This window comes from Canis lupus, chromosome 15 (assembly GCF_011100685.1).
Source record: "Canis lupus familiaris isolate Mischka breed German Shepherd chromosome 15, alternate assembly UU_Cfam_GSD_1.0, whole genome shotgun sequence".
NCBI lineage: Eukaryota > Metazoa > Chordata > Mammalia > Carnivora > Canidae > Canis > Canis lupus.
In genome coordinates, this window is record NC_049236.1 from 8,783,529 (window position 1) to 8,804,607 (window position 21,079).

Sequence of the window (21,079 nt, forward strand, 5' to 3'; positions counted from 1 at the left end):
CTTCCAGCCTAGGCCACTTCTAGGCCACTCCTGCCTTGCCATGCCACCATGTGCCCTTGGCTGGCTCAAGCACCTTGCACAAATATCTAAGAGTGGCCATTTCACTGTTGCCAAATCCAGCAGCAGGTCGTATCATGGTCAGAAATGCTGAGAGCTGCTTTTGATGGCCACAGAGTCTCCTCAATCCTTGCCTTGCACTCCCAAGGCAAAGCCTAAAGCCATTGCCAAAGTTAAGATGAGAGAAGAGCCAGGAGTCAGCTATCCTGCCCTAAGATTCCTTAACAATAAAGATGATGATGATGATGATGTTGATGATGATGATGATGATGGCTAGTACATAGTGCTTTCCACATGCCAACACTGTTCTAGGTACTTGGCTGGACTAAGTAATTTAATCCCCCCCAAACTCTACAAGGAAGGTGCTACTAATATACCTGCTTGCATAGATGAGAGAACCGAAGCTCAGATATCACTTAGTCAGGATTGGAACCAGGCATTTGGTTCCAGAGTCCCTGTCCCTCCTCACTATGTTATACTGAAAAACATCTAGCTGTAGTTTTGTTTTGTTTTGTTTTTTTAAAAGACTTTATTAATTGGGATCCCTGGGTGGCGCAGCGGTTTGGCGCCTGCCTTTGGCCCAGGGCGCGATCCTGGAGACCTGGGATCGAATCCCACGTCAGGCTCCCGGTGCATGGAGCCTGCTTCTCCCTCTGCCTGTGTCTCTGTCTCTCTCTCTCTCTCTCCCTGTGTGACTATCATAAATAATTTTTTAATTAAAAAAAATAAAGATTTTATTAATCTATTCATGAGAGAAACACAGAGGCATAGACACAGGCAGAGGGGAGAAGCAGGCTCCACGCAGGGAGCCCGATGTGGGACTCGATCCCGGGTCTGCTGGATCACTCCCTGGGCTGAAGGCGGCGCTGAGCCACTGAGCCGCTGAGCCACCCAGGATGCCCTGTCTGGAGTTTTAAAAAAGTCTTTGTAGCACTTTCATGCTTATGAAGGGAGACCATCTCCATAATCTCACTGAACACTCACCATTGCCCAGCAGGGAACTGGGGCTCAGGGAGACTAAGGATCTTTATCACGGCCACACAGTGGGGTCAGGAAGTGGCTGAGTCTACACTGGGCAGCCTGTGTTCGGGCTGTTAACCATACAGTCCCTCACCCCCTTGTTTATTCACTTCTTCCTCCACCTCAGCAATGGAGTGATCCTAAGCACGGCTGGGCCCTGTGTACTCTACAGCCCCTCTCCTTCTGTGCCTTTGGCAGAGCTGTAGGAGAAGCAGGAGTCACCTGCCTTTTGGTCCCAGCCAGCTTCCTGGGGGATGTAAAGTACACCTGCTCTGTGATGGGAAGTCCATGTCAGAGTTCTCGGGCTCCCTAAGGTAGGTGAGGTGCTCCTCTGAGCCTCCAGAGGCCCCGGGCTCCCCCCCTGGATTGCATGGAGTTGTCACCAACCATTTCCCTGGGACTCCTGTCTCAACTCTCTTTGGCTCACAGTAGACCGGACAGAGCAATCTCCCTGGGTCCCAAAGCAGGGCATAGGGGGGCCTGCTGAGAAACGCCCTCATATCCCACCAGTCTCCAAAGTCCCTCTGATTATCCCTTCCCCTACCTTTTATGGAAAAGAGGCTCCAGAAAAAGAGGGTGTAGAGACATTTATTGGATGTTTATGGGGCTGGTCCACATGGGTCTAGGTTTGGGACAGGGGCCTCCTCAGGGCTTCCTGGGATGTCACTGGCAGTCACTCTGGCCATGAAGCAGTGCTGGAGCAGGCGTCTGGGGTGCACAGGCTGCTCCTCGGTGCCGTCCAGCCGTGGGCTCAGGAAGGGGTGATTCTGCTCAAGAGTGCTCGTTCCTGGCACCTCCATCCAATTGCCGGCATTGCCACCTTGGCAGCCTGGAGGCCCCTCCTCCCTGGAGTCTGGAAAACAGCAAGTTGAAGGCAATCTCTTCCTCCCCTACAGTCCCACACACCCTGACTAGCTTTTCTGCATGCTTACCTTGGGCAGAACTGCGCTCAGAGCCTTAAACACTTCATTCGTTTAACAAGTATTTATTAACAACATACTACATCATTCACCAGGAGCTGTCAGTGTTTCTAATGAACTTAAAGTCAAGTGGGGGAGACAGACAATAAGCAATTGTTAGGGAAAAAATGAAGACTTGACCTTGACCATAAACCCATGAGGTAAGTACTATTAAGAACTCATTTTTATAGGGATCCCTGGGTGGCGCAGTGGTTTAGCGCCTGCCTTTGGCCCAGGGTGTGGTCCTGGAGACCCGGGATCGAGTCCCACATCAGGCTCCCGGTGCATGGAGCCTGCTTCTCCCTCTGCCTGTGTCTCTGCCTCTCTCTCTTTCTCTCTCTCTCTGTGTGACTATCATAAAAAAAAACACACATCATTTTATAGATGAGGATACAGGCTGACTACACAGCTAGCATGCAGAGAAGTGTTAGAAAAATTTTAAAACATACATTATTCTCTTTTTTTTTTTTTTTTTTAAAAGATTTTTAATTTATTTATTCATGAGAGAGAGAGAGAGAGAGAGAGGCAGAGACACAGGCAGAGGGAGAAGCAGGCTCCATGCACCGGGAGCCTGACGTGGGATTCGATCCCGGGTCTCCAGGATCGCGCCCTGGGCCAAAGGCAGGCGCTAAACCGCTGCGCCACCCAGGGATCCCCATACATTATTCTCTTAAGAATAGATCCCATGACGCTCTTCAGCTACTGCTTTAGCCTCTCCTCCTCTTGTATATGAGCTTGAAAGGAGGCTCATTTGGCCTTAGCATTCCCCATTTCCTGTTCATGACTTATTCTGCCTCAATTTACTCTGTTTCTGCTCCCAACATACCTCAAAATGTTTTGTCACTAAATCCTACAGTCACTCACAAATCCTTACCTCCCTTGACTTATCAGGAGCATTTGAAACAATTGAGTATTCCTGCCTTTTTGGATAAAATGTGTTATCAAGCTTTCAGGGGCACTTGGCTGGCTCAGTTGGTGGAGCATGAGACTCTTGATCTTAGGGTTGTGGGTTCAAGCCCCATGTTGGATGTAGAGGTTATTTTATTTATTTTTTAAAATATTTTATTTATTTATTCATGAGAGACACAGAGAAAGGCAGAGACACAGGCAGAGGGAAAAGCAGGTTCCATGCAGGGAGCCCGACGTGGGACTCAATCCCGGGACTCCAGGATCATGCCCTTGACCAAAGGCAGATGCTCCACTGCTGAGCCACCCAGGCATCCCAGGTGTAGAGATTACTTTGAAATAAAATCTTTAAAGAAAAAAAAATAGCATATCAAGTGTTCAAGCTAGAAATGTGAGTCACCAAGTCCCACTGATTCCATCAATCACTGTCTTCCATATTCACTCATTTCTCTACATCTTCAAGGCCTCCACTCTCAGTCAGGTTTTCATCTTCTTCCTCCCAGACCACTGGAACAGCCTCTAGTTGGGTCTCCTTCAGTCTACTCTCCAGTTTGTAGCAAGGGAGAGCTTTCTAAAGTCAGGTGAGTCCCATGTACTGTTCTTTCTCCAGAGCCTTCAGTGTCTTCCCATTACCTGTCATCCTTGAGGTGGCATTCGAGGCTCTTCACATACTGGCCCTAACCCTTCTCTTTAGCTTCATCACTATCACTCTTCCCTTAAGAAATTTATGTTTGTGGGATCCCTGGGTGGTGCAGCGGTTTGGCGCCTGCCTTTGGCCCAGGGCGCGATCCTGGAGACCCGGGATCGAATCCCACATCGGGCTCCCGGTGCATGGAGCCTGCTTCTCCCTCTGCCTGTGTCTCTGCCCCCTCTCTCTGTCTCTCTGTGACTATCATAAAAAAAAAAAAAAAAAAAAAAAAAAAGAGAAATTTATGTTTGTGACACCAAGGCTTTCACTGTGCCCTAAATAGCTCTATTCCTCTACATCTCTGATTCTTTGCTTATCCTATATCTTCTGCCTGGAATGACATTTTATATCTTCTCTGTCTAGAAAACTCCTTTGTTTTAACAACCATTAATGAGGGGTACCCAGGAAGAATGATGCCTCTGAATCCAGGGGAAGTGTGAATTTCAAGGAGGAAGTTGTATTTGACATTGGCACTGGCTACCTAACATCCATTCCACCTCTTCCCATCCAGTGACAGCAATTATATTTGGGTGGTATTGGCTCCATCCCAGCTCTAGGAATGGGGCCTGGGTGATCTGATCCAATCAGATAATACCATTCCGTTGCCACATGGATTGGCAATAGGTCCATAAACATTTCCCTGGGGACAGTGAATGGTTTAGGGGTGGACACGTGACCTGAATGGTCCAATCAGAGTAGAGCTCAGCACCAGCACCCCCACCTTTGAAGGAAGAAAGAGTTCCTTCTTTCTTTTCCTGGCTAGAAGGAACCAAAAAGCCAGTGGTCCCAGGGACTGCTGGTAGCCAGCTTTCTACCATTAAAAAAAAAAAAAAAAAAAAATCTGCCTGTGGAGTAAGCCAACTCAAAAAAGTAGAGCTGAGAGACTCTTAGAGGATGGAGCCACAAGCCTGACAACATAGTGAACTTCTATTCAAACCATGCAGAAAGCCCACCTTACTTTTAGACTTCTCACCTACAGAGCCAATAAGTTAGCTTTTTTTTAGTGTGTTTTGAACTTTCTATTTTTAAATAATTGAAGACTCATAATAAGTTACAAAAATAGTACACTTACCCTTCACCTACCTTTCCCCATTGATAACATCTTAAATAATCATAGAATAACTTCAAAGCTAGGAGACTGACATTGATACAACATGATTAACTAAACTACAAATCCTATTCAATTTCTACCAGTTATTGTATGTACTCTTTTTCTGGTGTATGGTACTATCAAAGTTTATCACATATATAGATTTTTTTTTTTTTATTTGAGAGAGAGAGGGAGAGAGAGAGAGAGAAAAAACACAAGCAGGGGCAGGGGCAGAAGGAGAAGGAGACTCCTTGCCGGACAGGGAGCCTGACACGGGGTTCGATCCCGGGACCCTGACATCATGACCTGAGCCAAAGGCAGACACTTAACTGAGTCGCTCCATCACAAATATGGATTTATATAATCATTGTCACAGTCAAGATAAAGAACTGTTCCATCATCACAAAGAAACATCCTCATGCTTCCTCTTTATAATCAGACCTTCCTCCTAAACCTAACTCCTGGTACCCACTAACCTGTTCTCCATTACTATAATTTTGTCATACCAGGAGAGTTACATAAATGGAACTATATAGTATACAAGCTTTTATTTTTTTTTTAATTTTTTTTTTATTTTTTTATTTATGATAGTCACACACAGAGAGAGAGAGAGGCAGAGACATAGGCAGAGGGAGAAGCAGGCTCCATGCACTGGGAGCCCGACGTGGGATTCGATCCCGGGTCTCCAGGATCGCGCCCTGGGCCAAAGGCAGGTGCCAAACCGCTGCGCCACCCAGGGATCCCAGTATACAAGCTTTTAATATTGTTTTTTTTCGCTCTACATAATACCCTTGAAATCCACTTAAGGTGTTATGTGTACCAATAGTGCATTCCTATTGATACATATATTCCATTGTATGGTTGTACCATCTGTTCATTGAAGGACTTTGGGGTTGTTTCCAGTTTTTGTTGGTTACAAATAAAGCTGCTATGAACATTCACGTATAGGTTTATGCAGACATACATTTTCATTTCTCTATGATAAAAACCTAGGAATATAATTGCTAATTTGTATGGTATAGTGGGCTGAATGGTAGCCCCAGATATCAGGTCTTAATCTCTGGAACCTGTGAGTGTCACCTTGTATGGTAAAATTTTGCAGATGTGATTAAATTAAGGGTTTTGAGATGAGGACTTTATCCTGAATTATCTAGGTGGGCCCTAAATGCCATCACAACTTCCTCTATAAGAGAAAGGCAGACACACAGAGTGATGTGAAGACACATGTAGAGATTGGAATGATATAGCTACAAGCAAAGGAATGCTGGTAGTCCCCAAAAACTGGACAAAGCAAGGAACAGATTCTCCCCTGGAGCCTTTGATTTCAACCCAGTGAAACTGATTTTGGTTTCTGACCCCCAGAAATGTGAGATAATACGTTTCTGTTATGTTAAGCCCACCAGGTTTGTGGAAATTTGTTACGGCAGCCATAGGAAACCATACATATAGTAAGTGTGTGTTTAACTTTATGAAAATACCAAGCTGATGGATGATGGCAATGGCTGATTAGTGATCTCCCAACACCTTTTAGAGGGAGAGCTGAACTCCTGTCTATCATTTTCCCCATTTCTGGGGGGTCTCTTATTAAATCTGCTGAGGTTGGAATATCACCTCTACACATACTTCATTCACTTCATCTGCAGAATAGGGTTGAGAACTTGACAGAGTAGTTGAGCAGATTAAATGGGATAAGGTGTTTAAAGCATAGCACCTAGCACAACAGCAGGAACTCAGGCACCCTTCTGATCAAGCTAGTTCCTCACAAAGTACCAGAGTAAGAAAGTTATGGTCTTTGCTACATCCTGAGTTTGGGGGATAGGGTTGTGGTGGGAGTGATGAGACAGTACAGAATGCCTGGGCAGCAGAAGAAACATATTTTCAGAAACTCTGGTCCATTTCCACTCTGCTCTTGTTGAGGTACTTCCCACACTGCCCTTGTCCCCATAGTCAGATACCACAGCCCCAAGACACAGTGCAATGATCATAGGCTATAGAATCTGGGAGATTGGGGTTACTCTGAACAACACAAGCTCACTGGCTTGGCTAATTCACTTTTCTTGGCTAACCCTTGGTTTCCTCTGCTGTAAAATGGGGTTAATGATCTCTCCCCATATCCTACTAGAGAGGGAGACAGAAATGAAATGTCTTTGTAAAGGTAAAGCTCTTGATGAATCTTGATGAATGTAAGACAGTGGGCCTGTAAACCGTCTCAGATGCAGGAGGAACAAGAGCCTCCTGAGTAGATGCTTTGAGTTCAGAGGAAGGAGAAAACAGTGCTTAATGAAGAAGGGGAGGTAGGAAGAGCTGAGTTTAGGCAAAAGGCAGAGAGAGCTGAAAGCTATCATATAGTAAAAGGTCAGGAAATGTATTTTCCATCTTAAAAATAAGAAGCAGGGATCCCTGGGTGGTGCAGTGGTTTAGCGCCGCCTGCAGCCCGGTGTGTGATCCTGGTGACCCGGGATCAAGTCCCACATCGGGCTTCCTGCATGGAGCCTGCTTCTCCCTCTGCCTGTGTCTCTGCCTCTCTCTCTCTCTGTATCTCTCATTAATAAATAAATAAAATCTTAAAAAAATAAACTAAAAATATATACCTATGCTCCCTAATTCCACTTCTAATTATCTACCTTAGAGAAATAGTTGCACTAGGAGATGACTTGTAAGGATAGATCTATGATAGCTTGTCATATTAGAAACAAACTCAATGTCCATCAGTAGAGGAATAATGAAATATTATATCACAGTTAAAAGGAATGAACTAGTTCTAAATAGACCATCTCATTTGCTCTTCACAATAACTGGGCAGAATATAGATCTTCTTACTATGCATTTTACAGATGAGGATTTTATTGACTAGGCCCCAAAGTCACCTAGTGAGTGAGTGACCCAGCCAACTCCACCTCCACCCTCTTTCCTCCGCTACCCCTGCGCTGTGAGAGGGAAGTCCCCACGATGTGCTGGATACCGAAACTGCACATGCACCATCTCATCTAATTTTCCCACCTTTCCCAGTATGATAGATATCATTGTCACCCGTTTTACAGATGTAAAATCCAGGTGTCAGGGAGGTTAGATGACTTGCCCAAGGGTTTACAACTTATAAATCATGGAACTGGATTTTAAATACATGTATCTTTCTACCTCCAAAGTCCTACTGCTTCTGTGTCACCAGGCCAAGTCTGTGGGGTGCTCATGTCCTGCTCTTCTCATCTCTCCCTATTTTATCCCCCTAAGCCTTTCTGACTCACAGGAAATATAGTTCATCCTTTAGCCTCAGTGAATGAAAACCACCCTCCTACTTTTCACTGCTCAGCCACCAGCTGGATTATTCAATCTCCACAGTTTGAGACAGCTTGTGTTCTTGCTTTTTGCTTCTTTTTTTTTTAAATTTTTTTTTTAATTTAAATTTAAAAATTTTTGCCACTGGGGCTGCCCTATACTTTTAGTTTAAATAGATATTGCCAAATTGGTCCACAAAGTGGTTGTACCTATTTATACTCTTACCAGTAGCATATAACAGTATCAATTCCTCACACTGAAACTTCTCACTATTAATATGATCCATTTTTGGATTTTTGCCAATGTAATTTTTTAATGTTTATTAATTTTTTTTTAGTAACCTCTACCCCCAATGTGGTGCTTGAACTCACGACCCCAAGATCAAGAGTTGCATGCTGCTCTGATTGAGCCAGTCAATGTACTTGTTTAAAAAGTTACATAATTGGGGTGTCTGGGTGGCTCAGTCCGTTAAGTGTCCAACCCTTGATTTCTGCTTAGGTCATGATCTCAGGGTTATGAATTCGAGCCAGCCTGCCAAGTGGGCCTCAGGCTCATCAAGGAGTCTGATAGAAAGTTCTCCCACTGGACGCCTGGGTGACTCAGTGATTGAGCGTCTGCCTTCAGCTCAGAGCGTGATCCCAGGTTCAGGATCGTGTCTCACAACAGGCTCCCCTCAGGGAGCCTGCTTCTCCCTCTGCCTGTGTCTCTGCCTCTCTCTCTCTGTCTCATGAATAAATAAGTAAAATCCTTAAAAAAAAAAGAAAAAGAAGAAAGAAAAGAATGTTCTCCCTCTCCCTGTGCCCCTCCCCCACACTGGTGTGTGCACGGTCTCTCTCTCTCCCCACCCCATAAATAAATACATCTTTAAAAAGATTAAAAACCTACATCATTCTTAAAGTGCATTCTTCTCCCTCCCTCCCTCTTTCTTTCTTTTCCTTCCTTCCTTCCTTGGGGCAGTGACCCAGGGAGAAGGAGAGAGAGAATCTTAAGCAGGCTCTACACCCAACTCTGAGCTCAATCTCATGACCTGAGCCAAAATCAAGAGTTGGCACTTAACTGACTGAGGCATGCGGGTGCCCCACGCTCTTCTGATTACTAGTAAGGCTGAGCAGCATCTTTTCATGTGTATTGAGCATCTGTATTTCTTTTTTTGTAAATGACATTTTTCTGGTTTGTTTAAAGATGTGCCTATATATTTTGGATATCAACCTCATCTCTCTATATAGTTGATTTCATTATTCACAGTAGTTATATTCTATAAAGTCACCACAAACACTGAATTAACAAATACTGAATAATTGCTCCTAGGGAAAATACAAGGCTCAGTTCCTGTGAGCCTCTGGTCACAACAGTTTTGTCAAGCAAACAATATAGAAATTTGCTTTTTGTGTGTTTCATTTAAAGACACATTACTTAACATATATTATTGGCAGGACACCTGGGTGGCTCAGTGATTGAGCATCTGCCTTTGGCTCAGGTTCTGATCCCAGAGTTGGGATCAGGCTCCCTGCAGGGAGCCTGCTTCTCCCCTCTGCTTGTGTCTCTGCCTCTCTCTGTGTCTCTCATGAATAAATAAATAAATCCTAAATATATATATATATATATATATATTATTGTCTCATTAACAGTGAAACTCATGACCAACAGTACTACTCTAACTTGTGCCTGAACAAAGTTCATCTAACACATGTATTGTCTCCACAGGGCATATCACAGCCTTCCTAGGCTTAGGAACAGTAGAGAATACTAAAGCACTACATTTAGAGGCCACTTGAAACAGTGAAGTTAATAAAAATCACAGAAATGCAAAAAACATGGCTCTAAATAGACACTTATTTACAGTATGAGAGTTGAAAACAAGAAGGTCAAGTGTAGGGATCCCTGGGTGGCGCAGCAGTTTAGCGCCTGCCTTTGGCCCAGGGCGCGATCCTGGAGACCAGGGATCTAATCCCACGTTAGGCTCCCGGTGCATGGAGCCTGCTTCTCCCTCCACCTGTGTCTCTGCCTCTCTCTCTCTCTCTGTGTGTGTGTGACTATCATAAAAAAAAATTAAAAAAAAAAAATAAAAAAGAAGGTCAAGTGTAGACCTGTTTAACCTCAGCTGGGAATATGTGTGAGGGGGCAACTCAAAGTATGTGCTGTTCTGCGCACGTCCACATCCACGGATGACCTCAAAAACACTGCTAGTATTGATTCTGAGGTTACAGATCAATTTTAGCAAGTAAACAAATTCACAAATACCAACTCTGTGATTGATGAGGATGTCTGTGTGTATTTATCTTTATGTTATCTTTGTAGTCCACCACTATTATGTATGATGTCTTTGTCTCTTTTTTTTTTTTTTTTTTGAGAGGGAGAGAGAATGGGGGGGGGGTGGCCAGAGGGACAGAGAGAATCTGAAGCAGGCTCCCTGCTGAGAGCCAAGGCCCACTCAAGCTCCGTCTCACAACCCTGAGATCATGACCTGAACTGAAATCAAGAGTTGGACACTTAACCAACTGAGCCATCCAGGAGCCCCGTCTGATTTTTATTTCATGTCTATTTGGACTTGATGAAGGCAGATTTGCCAATTTCCCCCTTTATTTAAAAAAAAAATAAATGTTTTACTCAAATTTCTTTTTCTTTTTTTTTTTTTTTTTTTTTTATGATAGTCATACAGAGAGAGAGAGAGAGAGAGGCAGAGACAGGCAGAGGGAGAAGCAGGCTCCATGCACCGGGAGCCCGACGTGGGATTTGATCCTGGGTCTCCAGGATCGTGCCCTGGGGCAAAGGCAGGCGCCAAACCGCTGCACCACCCAGGGATTCCCTGTTTTACTCAAATTTCTATATTTTAATTAATCTGTTTCTAGACTCTCTATATTTTATTCTAGCGTTTTTCAACATTGGCACTATTTATGCTCTGGGTTGAAAAATTCTTTGTTGTGTAGTGTTGTCCTCTGTTTTCTAAGATGTTTAACAGCATCCCTGGCCTCCACCAAGGGACATCTTGCTCTTTGTGACAACCAAAAATGTCTCCAGACATTGCCAAATGTCCATGGGGGGCAAATGTGTACCCTGTTGAGGACTACTGCATTGCCCAATTCTATCTGTCAGTTGCTGTGCCAATAGCAAGCAATTATTATATCTTTTTAAAATGTCTGTTATCTGATAGGGCAAGTCCCTCCTCTTCTTTCTTTTTTAAAAATATTTATTTATTTATTTGTTTGAGAGAGACACACACACACAGCACAGAGGGAGAGGGAAAGGGAGAAGCAGGCTTCCCACTGAGCAGAGAGCCTGATGTGGGGCTCGATCCCAGAACCCTGGAATCATGACCTGAGCCGAAGGCAGACACTTAACTGAGTCACCTAGGCCCCCTCTCTTCTTTCTTTTTTTTTTTTTTTTTTTTTTTTTTTTATTTTTTATTTATGACAGTCACACAGAGAGAGAGAGAGAGAGAGAGAGAGGCAGAGACACAGGCAGAGGGAGAAGCAGGCTCCATGCACCGGGAGCCCGATGTGGGATTCGATCCCGGGTCTCCAGGATCGCGCCCTGGGCCAAGGGCAGGCGCCAAACCGCTGCGCCACCCAGGGATCCCTCTCTTCTTTCTTCTCCAAAATTATTTTGTACTTTTACTCTTCTAGATTAATTTTTTTGAAGATTTTATTTATTCATTTGACAGAGAGAGAGAAAGCATAAGCAGGGGGAGCAGCAGGTAGAGGGAGAGGGAGAAGCAGGCTCCTGCTGAGCAGGGAGTCCCACGTAGGGCTCGATCCCAGAACCCCTGGGATCATGACTTAAGCCAAAGGCACATGCTTAACAGACTGAGCCACCCAGTCACCCCTCTTCTAGATTAATTTTAGAACTAATTTGACAAATCCCATGAAATATTTTGTTGGGAATTTTTTTTTTAAAGATTTTATTTATTTATTCATGAGAGAGACAGAGACACAGGCAGAGGGAGAAGCAGGCTCCATTCGGGGAGCCTGACGTGGGACTTGATCCCGGGTCTCCGGGGTCACACCCTGGGCCGAAGTCGGTGCTAAACCGCTGTGCCACCCGGGCCGCCCTTTTGTTGAGAATTTTATGTACAGATAAATTTGGGAAGAACTGATACGCCTATGATACAGTCTTCTATCCACGTACATGCTGTCTCATGAGACAGGTCCTTTTATGCCTTCCACTAACTTCTATGATTTCTCTCTATCAAAGTTGAAGCCTGGGCTGTCTGGTCTCCCTTGGGTGGTCTGGATCTATGCTCAGGCTTTCTTCCCGTTCCCCTGCCACTGCCTCCCAGGTTCCTGAGTACGAGGGGAACCAGAAGAACCCTTCTGCCCTCAGAAGCCATCCCCCCTACTTTTCAATGCTCAGAAACAGGATTATTTATTGTCACCAGGATCTGGGAAGGGTTCTTGTACTGTTATTTGTTGCACAAGTTAATGTCAAGTTGAAAAACTAATCTTTTACAACTAAAAAGCCCTCTCTTTCTCTGAAATTCAGCTACTTACTACACATTTTTCTACTACCCTGATAGTTGCCACCCTTCCTTCTTCTGCTTAAATTCCTGCCTGCCCTTATTTACATGGTGCTCCAGGGTGAATGACCCAGTCATTGCATAGGTCTTACTCAGAACTACCCACACACTTTTACCCATTATTTACCCTACCCTGGAATACTTTTTCTCTTTTTAACCCAACCAAGTCCTTCGCTAATTCAGTGCTCATTCAAATCTACACACCTTTTTGAAATTCTCCTTACATTTGGTATTAAACAATTTTGTACTTAATTATATATCCGCACAGACCCCGTGTGGTGGACAGAAGAGCACAATTTAAGGTAGAGAAACATGGGCTGAACTTTAGCCTTACCAGTTATTAGCTGCAACACTTTGCATAAGTCATCTAATCTGTTTTAGCCTTGATTTTCTCATCTGTAAAACGGAGATAATAATACTCATTTTGAGCGTTGTCTACCAAACTATACAGAAAGACCACTTGCCAATAGGCACTTGTATCTTTCACAGTACCTTGCAGAAGTTGTAAAAATGCGTGCAATAAAGACTTATGAAAAATCAACACTTTTGTTGGGCGGGGCGGGGGTGGGAGGGCTTTGAGGCTCTAGAAGGCCTAAGCTAATAATGAAGGAAGGGGTAGTACAATTCAGATTATCAAAAAATAACTTTAATTTCTGAAGAAACTGAGTTTGGGGAGCAGCAAATTTTTCTAGTTGATTCTATTTTGTTTGGTTTATCTATTTTTTTAAATTTTGTTTGGTTTAATATTAAAATCAGTTTTCATTCCTTCAAGCTAGAGTTTTAAAACACCATCTTAGAAAATCCACAAGATGGATTAATGTTTGTGTGACAAATAGAATGCTGACTATATCAAATGATTTTGATAAACACTGGGCACATGAAGACTTCAGGATGAAAATGTTCAGATTGTGAACTTTCTAAAAAAATGTGCTGCTGCTTCAGAATATTCTAGGAACTCTCATGAGGCAAATGTTCCAAATATCATCTAAATATCTCCCCTATGGACAGCCCCAGTGGCTCAGCGGTTTAGCGCCGCCTTCAGCCAAGGGCGTGATCCTGGAGACCCAGGATCAAGTCCCACGGGCTCCCTGCATGGAGCCTGCTTCTCCCTCTGCCTGTGTCTCTGCCTCTCTCTCTGTGTCTCTCATGAATGAACAAATAAAATCTTTAAAAATATATATATATCTCCTCTCTGTAAAGGTGCTAGTCTGTTGGTTTTTTTTTTTAAGGATTTTATTTATTTATTTATTTGACAAAAAGAGACAGAACACAAGTAGGCAGAGCAGCAGGCAGAGGATGTGAGAGAAGCAGGCTCTCTGCTGAGCAGAAAGCCCGATGTGGGGCTCGATCCCAGGGTCCTGAGCCAAAGGCAGATGCCCAACCAGCTCAGCCACCCAGGTGCCCCGGTGCTAGACTGTTTATTTTATTTTATTTTTTAAATTTTTTTATTTATTTATGATAGTCACAGAGAGAGAGAGAGAGGCAGAGACACAGGCAGAGGGAGAAGCAGGCTCCATGCACCGGGAGCCCGATGTGGGATTCGATCCCGGGTCTCCAGGATCACGCCCTGGGCCAAAGGCAGGCGCCAAACCGCTGCGCCACCCAGGGATCCCGCTAGACTGTTTAATAAAGGAATTGTGAGGTCTGTTTCTTACCTGCAGGCTGTAAGCTTAAGCCTGGGTCCAGCTTCGTGTGGGGCTTTGAGTTGATGAACAGGTAGCACAGCACACAGGCGGTGACAATGAAGGCCAGGAGAACCACTGCTGCTATGGACAGGCCCACAAGGGCGCCAATGCTGCGGAGAGAAGACCACGGGGAGCGGAGTGTCGGGAAGGGACTTAGGAGGCAGCCCGTGAGATGTGAAGTGTTGTAGGTGTTATTGGGATCAGCTGGCTTCAACTTTTGTTGTCTCTACTTGCCTTAGGCTATTTGTGCGGAGCATGAGAAAGGGCATTAGCTAACTGCCAAGTACTCACTGCACACATGACACAACATGCTTCAATGCCACCATGTAGTTGGCACTCGGTATGTGTTCCCTTTCTTCTCCTACCCTCCCTACAATCTTTGACCTGCTTCCACCCCAGGAGGCTGGACATGGTCTTAAAGAGCCCTCCTCACAATGCTGTTTCTTTTTTTTAATTAATTAATTAATTAATTAATTAATTAATGATAGAGAGAGAGAGGCAGAAACACAGGCAGAGGGAGAAGCAGGCTCCATGCACCGGGAGCCCGATGTGGGATTCGATCCCGGGTCTCCAGGATCGCGCCCTGGCCCAAAGGCAGGTGCTAAACCGCTGCGCCACCCAGGGATCCCATAATGCTGTTTCTTAAAAACCAAGACGCACAGTATTAGGCCTTGACTAGAAACCAGCTGACCGTGCAGCCTCAAGGTAGTTTCTGATCCAGCTTCCAGTGGGTCATCACACTAGTGTGGACTCCATGGTTAGAGGACCTCCTCACTGCTGTTGCCTCAACCCTCCAACCTCGTCACCTCTGCCCCACGTCAGGCCCTGGCCACCTGGTCTCCAGATGACTATCTCCTGGCTCATTTGGGAGCCACTATCTTTCCTGTTTCACATGATTCCTTCCCATCATCTCCCCACGTTAGAGTTTTACCTGTCCTTAAAGGTGCATCTCAAATGTCCCCTCCTCAGTAATGCTTTCCTTGGCCATCTTTCTCTCCCCACCCCCACACATGCCAGACTAATCCATCCAGGACACTTCACTCAGGGCCTCTGGCGCTTCTCACTGGGTCAGGCAGCCCAGTGTGGTAGGAAAGAACAAAGGGCTTTGGAACCAAACCTACCTGGGTTAGGACCCAGGTATGTAACAATTCACTCTGAGATCTTGATGAAGTTATTAGACCTTTTGAGCCTCAGTTTCTTTGTCTGAAAAGTGAAAAATGATCAAAACACAATACTTCACAGGTGGTAGTGAGGATGATTAATACATGTAATATTCTTGACACACAGTAGGTGTTCAACACAATCCTTAGGTGTTCCTTGAAGGCAGACTCAGGCCGTGTATGATCAGCTTTGTCCTCTCCTTACAGAAGCCCTGGCACAAAGTAAGCATGTAGAAATTTTGCTGAGTACCTACTATGCGTCAGACACTGTGAGATGTTCTTCCAACAGTAGTGGAGAGGCAGGCAGCAGGCTTCGTGTGCCCCTCCTGCCCAGGACTCCTTCACCGGCTTTTCTGCCCACTCCTCCCCCTGACCCCAGCCCCAGACTCCTGCCCTTGGCACTTCTGCTAGATTCCGCTCCCAGCTAGCTGATGCCTATGTACCACTAAGCAGAAACACCTCAGAGCTTTGGAGAATCTGTCTTCCCAAGGCTAAATAGATTACTGAACACCCCTACAATGGAATAGTATAGAGCCATTCAAAACGTGTTTTCAAATAATATTTAAGATCAAGGATAAGTTCTGATGAGACAATGTTAAGTGAAAAGAGTAGGACACAGTACTAAATACACAGCATAATCCTAAATTAAATAAACATAAATATATACATGATTATACGTGTGTAAGCTGGGATAGAAGCACACCACAACGCTAACAGGCTGTCTGGTTGTAGCGCAGGCTGTGGACGTCCTGTCAGTGGCCTGTCGGGTCCTGTCATTGTACAACATTCTGGCCAGTTTCAAATGCCAGCATCTGCATCCCTTTGCCTGAGGGCTCCCATCGGCCCGGCACAGTCTCCATTTGTACATCGAGCAGGTCAGAAGCGCAGGAAAATTAACGCCCCGCTTCTCCCGTCAACATGCAACTAATGACCGACAGAAATTGGCATGTGCATACCCGGTTTTCTGGCCCTCAGGTGGGATGACTCAGGTGTAATTTCTATAGTGGCGGGTAGGGTTCAGCAGGTTTAAGCTCCAGGGACCCTCAGCACTGACACTATCCTTTGTGCTTGCCCTTCCCTGCCTCACTTTGCCGCCCTCTACCAATGTTTTGTAGGATGGCTTTCCATAAAAACTACTGGCTCTCAAATCCTTGTTTCTGAGTCTTTTGGGGAATCCAAGCTAAGACACTGGATCTCCCGTGATTTCCCTGTCCTTTCCACATTTTCCATATTGACCATGCCGTACCTTTTAGTTCTCGTAAGTACTTTAAACATATTTCCTTTTTTGAGATATGTTCACTATTTATAAGGCTATTATCTGGAAGACGTGTGCTCCGGTTGGGACCACTCACTTTACATGGGACATCTGTGGCAACCTGGGTGGAAAGGGTCCTCTAAAATAGGGTCCTTTGAGGAATGGCTGAGAGAGCTGTGGAGAGATATCCCAGATTGCAGTGGGTCAGGGAGCAGGCGCTGTCTCTGACAGTCTGGGGGCAGAGGAACCAGGCCCCAAGGACAGAGCTGGGGACAGAGGAAGCTCCAAGGGGAAACATCTGTGCTTGGCAGAAGATGGACTTCAAATAATTAGAGTTGTCTCCAGGTGAATGTACTGCCTCGAGAGGTGGCAAGTTCTCTATTATTGCACAGGTTTGTAAAGAACACCTGGATGAGTACACTTTTCAACGAAGTTGGAGTTTCCTGCCCCGGGTGGGAAATTAAAGAGCTCCTAGCCTTCTCGGATTTCAGGCAGTTCTAAGTTCAAATCTCAGTTCTGTCATATGTAAACTGAAAAATCCTTCATCTCTTGACTTTCATTTTCCTCATTTGGAAAGGTTCCTATCTCACCAGGTGTCCCTAAAGATTAAATGAGGTGGTGTATATACGTGCCTGACAACCAGGTCTGCCCTGCGGCAAGGCTGCTGCCTTTGGCTCACGTCCTGCTAAAACACAGAGCTACTAATAGAGGGTGTTTGGAAAGTGGACCAGACATGTGATGCACCAGCTGCTTCTCCACAGGGAGTCTTCACTTCCTGAGACACACTTTTAAAGACAGTAATTCTCCTTGAGTGCTATCCAAGGAAACAGTTGTTCACCTGGAGATTTTTATGCTTTTAAGGGCCAACTTTCATGAAAAAGGCCAAATGGAGTCAAGAGCAAAACAAGCTCGCCACCCTGCAATGGGGGGCTCTGGGGAGCACTCCAGGGGGGTTGTTTAAGGGTTTAGAGTACATCGATTACCTACATGTCCTGGGGACCCTCAGTTCCCCTCCTCCATTTTGCAACTGTCTGTGATGTTTATAAACCATGTTTTGTCCAAGCCTAGAAAGAGTCAGCCCTGCAGGCTAAACCTTTCAACTGCCCTTGAGGTCACAGAATGGGAGCACAAGAACATGTGATGTGACCTCAGAGGTCACCCCATCCAACCTCATCGTCTGAGCCACTAAAGCATTCCACATATCACGAGGGCCCAAGGCAACAGGAGGGACCACAGGGGTGTGCTAGGAAGGAGGTGTTAGAAGAGGGATGGGGTCTTGGCTAGGTGCTGAGGGGGGGGGGTTGTCTCCAAGGGCTAGCACAGGACCCAGAAGATAGTAGAGGGTCAATGAGTGTCTTTTCAAATGATCTGAGTAGAGCTGGGCTAGATTTAGACAGCTGTGACACAGGACAAACCCAGACTTGGAGCCAGACAGGCCTGAGGTTTCACCCCAGCTCTGCCACTTGCTCTCACCAGGGCATTCCCAAGTAGTAACTTAACTGCTTTCAAGTTCTCATCTGTAAAATGGGCAGAAGACATGCCAGGGTTGTGAAGGTGCAAATACACCTAACTCTGGGTTTGTCCTAGGTGATGCTCTTTAAATCTCCGTCTACCCAGACATTGCTAGAAGATCTTGGATGATTCACTTCCAGACTCCAAGCTTCACTTTCCCACTGTGACACTGGGAAAGAAAGTCCATCCAATTGAGCATCTACAGTATGTACTAGTTACTTTCACATGCATTATTTCACCTAATCCTCACAACAATCCCATGAGACAGGTAGTACTATCGGCATTTTGAAGATGAAAAAAGAGCCTTGGAGAGAATTTGCCTGAATTCACATAGCAATTAAGTGACAGAGCCAAGGTTTGGACTGACTAGTTCTAATCAATCCCAAAGGTCCACACTATCTCTGTACCTCAAAGGGAGGTCAAGGCAACCATATTTCAGCACTCAGCTCGGGGCTAAGCACACAGTGGGGCTTCAGCAAATACTCCATTGTCATACTCTAGGTACATATCATATCTCTCTGAATGGATGATGAGCTCCTCAGGGGCAGGCAATAATTAATTAATCGTTGTGTCCCTGTTGCCTAGCATAGCACCCCGAACAAAGCAAAGGCTATAAGGAATGAATGACTTTATAGTTGAATAGAGAATAACGTAATTCCTCAGGTTACAGAGAGCAGCCAAATGTGCAGGATTGGAACATCTGGCCACCTGAAAATAGTTCTAGAATTACAGATTGAACAGGCTAGGAAAAGCAATTATCTGTAATTGTCCATGGCACATGTCAAGTTGATTTCATCTATCTCATTTGGTCCTAGTCAGAAATCAGGGCAATTGTTTATCATACTCTTCATCTGATAGTTGCAAAGAGAGGTCTCTGAGGCAGACTGTCCTTTCCTACCAGAGGATATGCAGCCCCTGGTCGCATACCTCCAGGAACAGGAAAATCGCTGTCCCCTGAGATGGCCCGCTCCATTTTTCCTGATGCCTATTTCCCAGAGTGGGCTCAGGCTCAGGTCCTATTTTCTGGGTGAAGCCTTTGGAGATGGAGAGAGGTGGAGAGAGATGGAGACCCATTGCCCTCTCAGCACTGCACTTAGGTCCCAAGAATGTCAGCGCTGGTCTATCCAGCCCCTTCCCTGAACAGGCGGGGAAACTGAGATCCTCTGAGTGGGGATTCACCCAAATTACACTTCTTTTAATCTATGGTGAGCTGGCTTCTGCTGCGGCATTACGCCACTGATGAACCTGCAGGGGCTCTGATCCCTTGGTCTTCTGCTTTAGCTCGGGAGTGGAGTCCATCCCCAGTGCACCCCCCCCACCCCCCCATCCCCAGCTCAGTGCTCCGTAAGGGGTAGCTGGAAGAATGACTGCGCAGGAGGAGGAAGGAAGCGTTGAGTCTTGGCCAGGCCGGGAGGTGGCATCGGGCGGGGGCGACCTGGGGCTGAGGTCTGGGTGTAGGGCCCGACGGCGTGGGGAGTCCGAGCGGGGGAGGGGCGCGGGGTGGGGGGGTCAGGGATGAGGTCAGGACGGGGCCCCGGTGAGCGCTCGGGGCGGGGGATAGAGTTTGGGTCTCCTGCGCAAGTGGGAGCAGAGTGCGGGGCCGCCGCGAGGGCGGGGGTGGGGTGCCGCGGCCGGTACCTGAGCCGCCACACGTAGCTGTGCTCGTAGGGGAAGAAGCTGTGCGGGTCGTCGCAGCAGTACTTGTGGTCGCGGAAGCCGCAGCAGAAGACGGCGGCCGCCTCGCCCCCCGGCCGCGGGCAGCGGAAGCCGCGCACCAGCTCCCGCGCGGCGCTCACGTAGCTCGTGCAGGCGCCGCTCATCGCGCCCGCGCCCGCCGCCGCCTCGGGCCGCCGCTCGGGGCCGTCCCGGGACCCGGGCGCCGCGCGCAGGGAGGCAGCGACGCAGGGACGCGGGCGTTGGGGACCCGGCGCCCCCAGGACCCCGAGAGGCGGCCAGGTGCGCGGGCGCGGCGGGGGCGGGGCCGGGGCGGCTGGACGCTGCTGCGCGAGCCCAGCGAGTTGGCGTGGGAGCCCGGCCGTGGGAGCCCGGCCGTGGGAGCCCGCCCTTGGGAGCCCGGCCGTGGGAGCCCGCCCGTGGGAGCCCGCCCTTGGGAGCCCGGCCGTGGGAGCCCGGCCGTGGGAGCCCGTCCGTGGGAGCCCGCCCTTGGGAGCCTGGCCGTGGGAGCCCGCCCGTGGGACCCGTCCGTGGGAGCCCGCCCGTGGGAGCCCGCCCTTGGGAGCCTGGCCGTGGGAGCCCGGCCGTGGGAGCCCGGCCGTGGGAGCCCACCCGTGGGAGCCCGGCCGTGGGAGCCCGGCCGTGGGAGCCTGGCCGTGGGAGCCCATCCGTGGGAGCCCGCCCGTGGGAGCCCGGCCGTGGGAGCCTGACCGTGGGAGCCCGGCCGTGGGAGCCCGGCCGTGGGAGCCTGGCCGTGGGAGCCCATCCGTGGGAGCCCGCCCGTGGGAGCCCGGCCGTGGGAGCCTGACCGTGGCCTGGCCGTGGGAGCCCGTCCGTGGGTGCCAGCCCGTGGGAGTCCGTCCCTGGGAGCCCGCTGGGAGCCCGCCCGCCCCTGCGGGACCCCCGGTGGGTGCCCACCCGCGCGGAGCTGCGGGGATTCTCACTGACTTTGGGAATGAGCCCCAGGGCAGGAGAGACTGCGCCTCCCCTTGTCCCCGCGGGGGGGGGGGGGGGGGGCGTTGACCCGCGTTTCTCTAGTCCCCAGGCTCGTGTTGTTTCTGGGGTTTTCACTGGGTCTCTTTTTCCAGTGGACTTTTTTTTTTAACTTTAAAAATATATATATTTATTTATTTTTCATTCATTCATTCATTCATTCATTCATTCATTCATTCATTCATTCATTCATTTGAGAGAGGGCGCGGAGAGGGAGCGCACGGGCACCGGGCACCAGAGGGAGAGGGGAGGAGAGACGCGGACTCCCCGCCGAGGGGCCCATCCCAGGAC

At 47.5% G+C, this 21,079-nt stretch overlaps 2 protein-coding genes across 3 annotated transcripts in view; one reads left to right on the forward strand and one right to left on the reverse strand.

The window, feature by feature from the left end:
* LOC119869305 overlaps positions 1–21,079 on the forward strand; it is a 57,993-nt gene that overhangs the window by 8,314 nt on the left and 28,600 nt on the right. The window lies entirely within an intron of this gene.
* Positions 1,648–19,943, reverse strand: SHISAL2A (shisa like 2A). 2 transcript variants are annotated; one of them, XM_038558001.1, is made up of 3 exons: positions 19,760–19,943; positions 14,165–14,304; positions 1,648–1,930 (listed from the first exon to the last, which is right to left on the reverse strand). In XM_038558001.1, exons 1-3 carry the CDS (start codon positions 19,939–19,941, stop codon positions 1,677–1,679), a joined length of 576 nt encoding a protein of 191 aa, XP_038413929.1. In that variant the 5' UTR covers positions 19,942–19,943; the 3' UTR covers positions 1,648–1,676. The 2 variants fall into 2 exon arrangements, 1 of the variants encoding a protein (XP_038413929.1); XR_005370206.1 differs by lacking the exon at positions 19,760–19,943 and adding an exon at positions 12,844–12,905 and having other exon boundaries at positions 1,761–1,930; positions 14,165–14,583.

Bases quoted from the DNA above. Each gene is read 5' to 3' on its own strand.
- SHISAL2A (XM_038558001.1), bottom strand. From the start codon at position 19,941: ATGAGCGGCGCCTGCACGAGCTACGTGAGCGCCGCGCGGGAGCTGGTG. The intron at 14,305-19,759 runs GTACCGGCCGCG...TTCTCTCCGCAG, and splicing joins AGCTACGTGTGGCGGCTCAG to CATTGGCGCCCTTGTGGGCC. The intron at 1,931-14,164 runs GTAAGAAACAGA...GCTGTTTTCCAG, and splicing joins CTTAAGCTTACAGCCTGCAG to ACTCCAGGGAGGAGGGGCCT.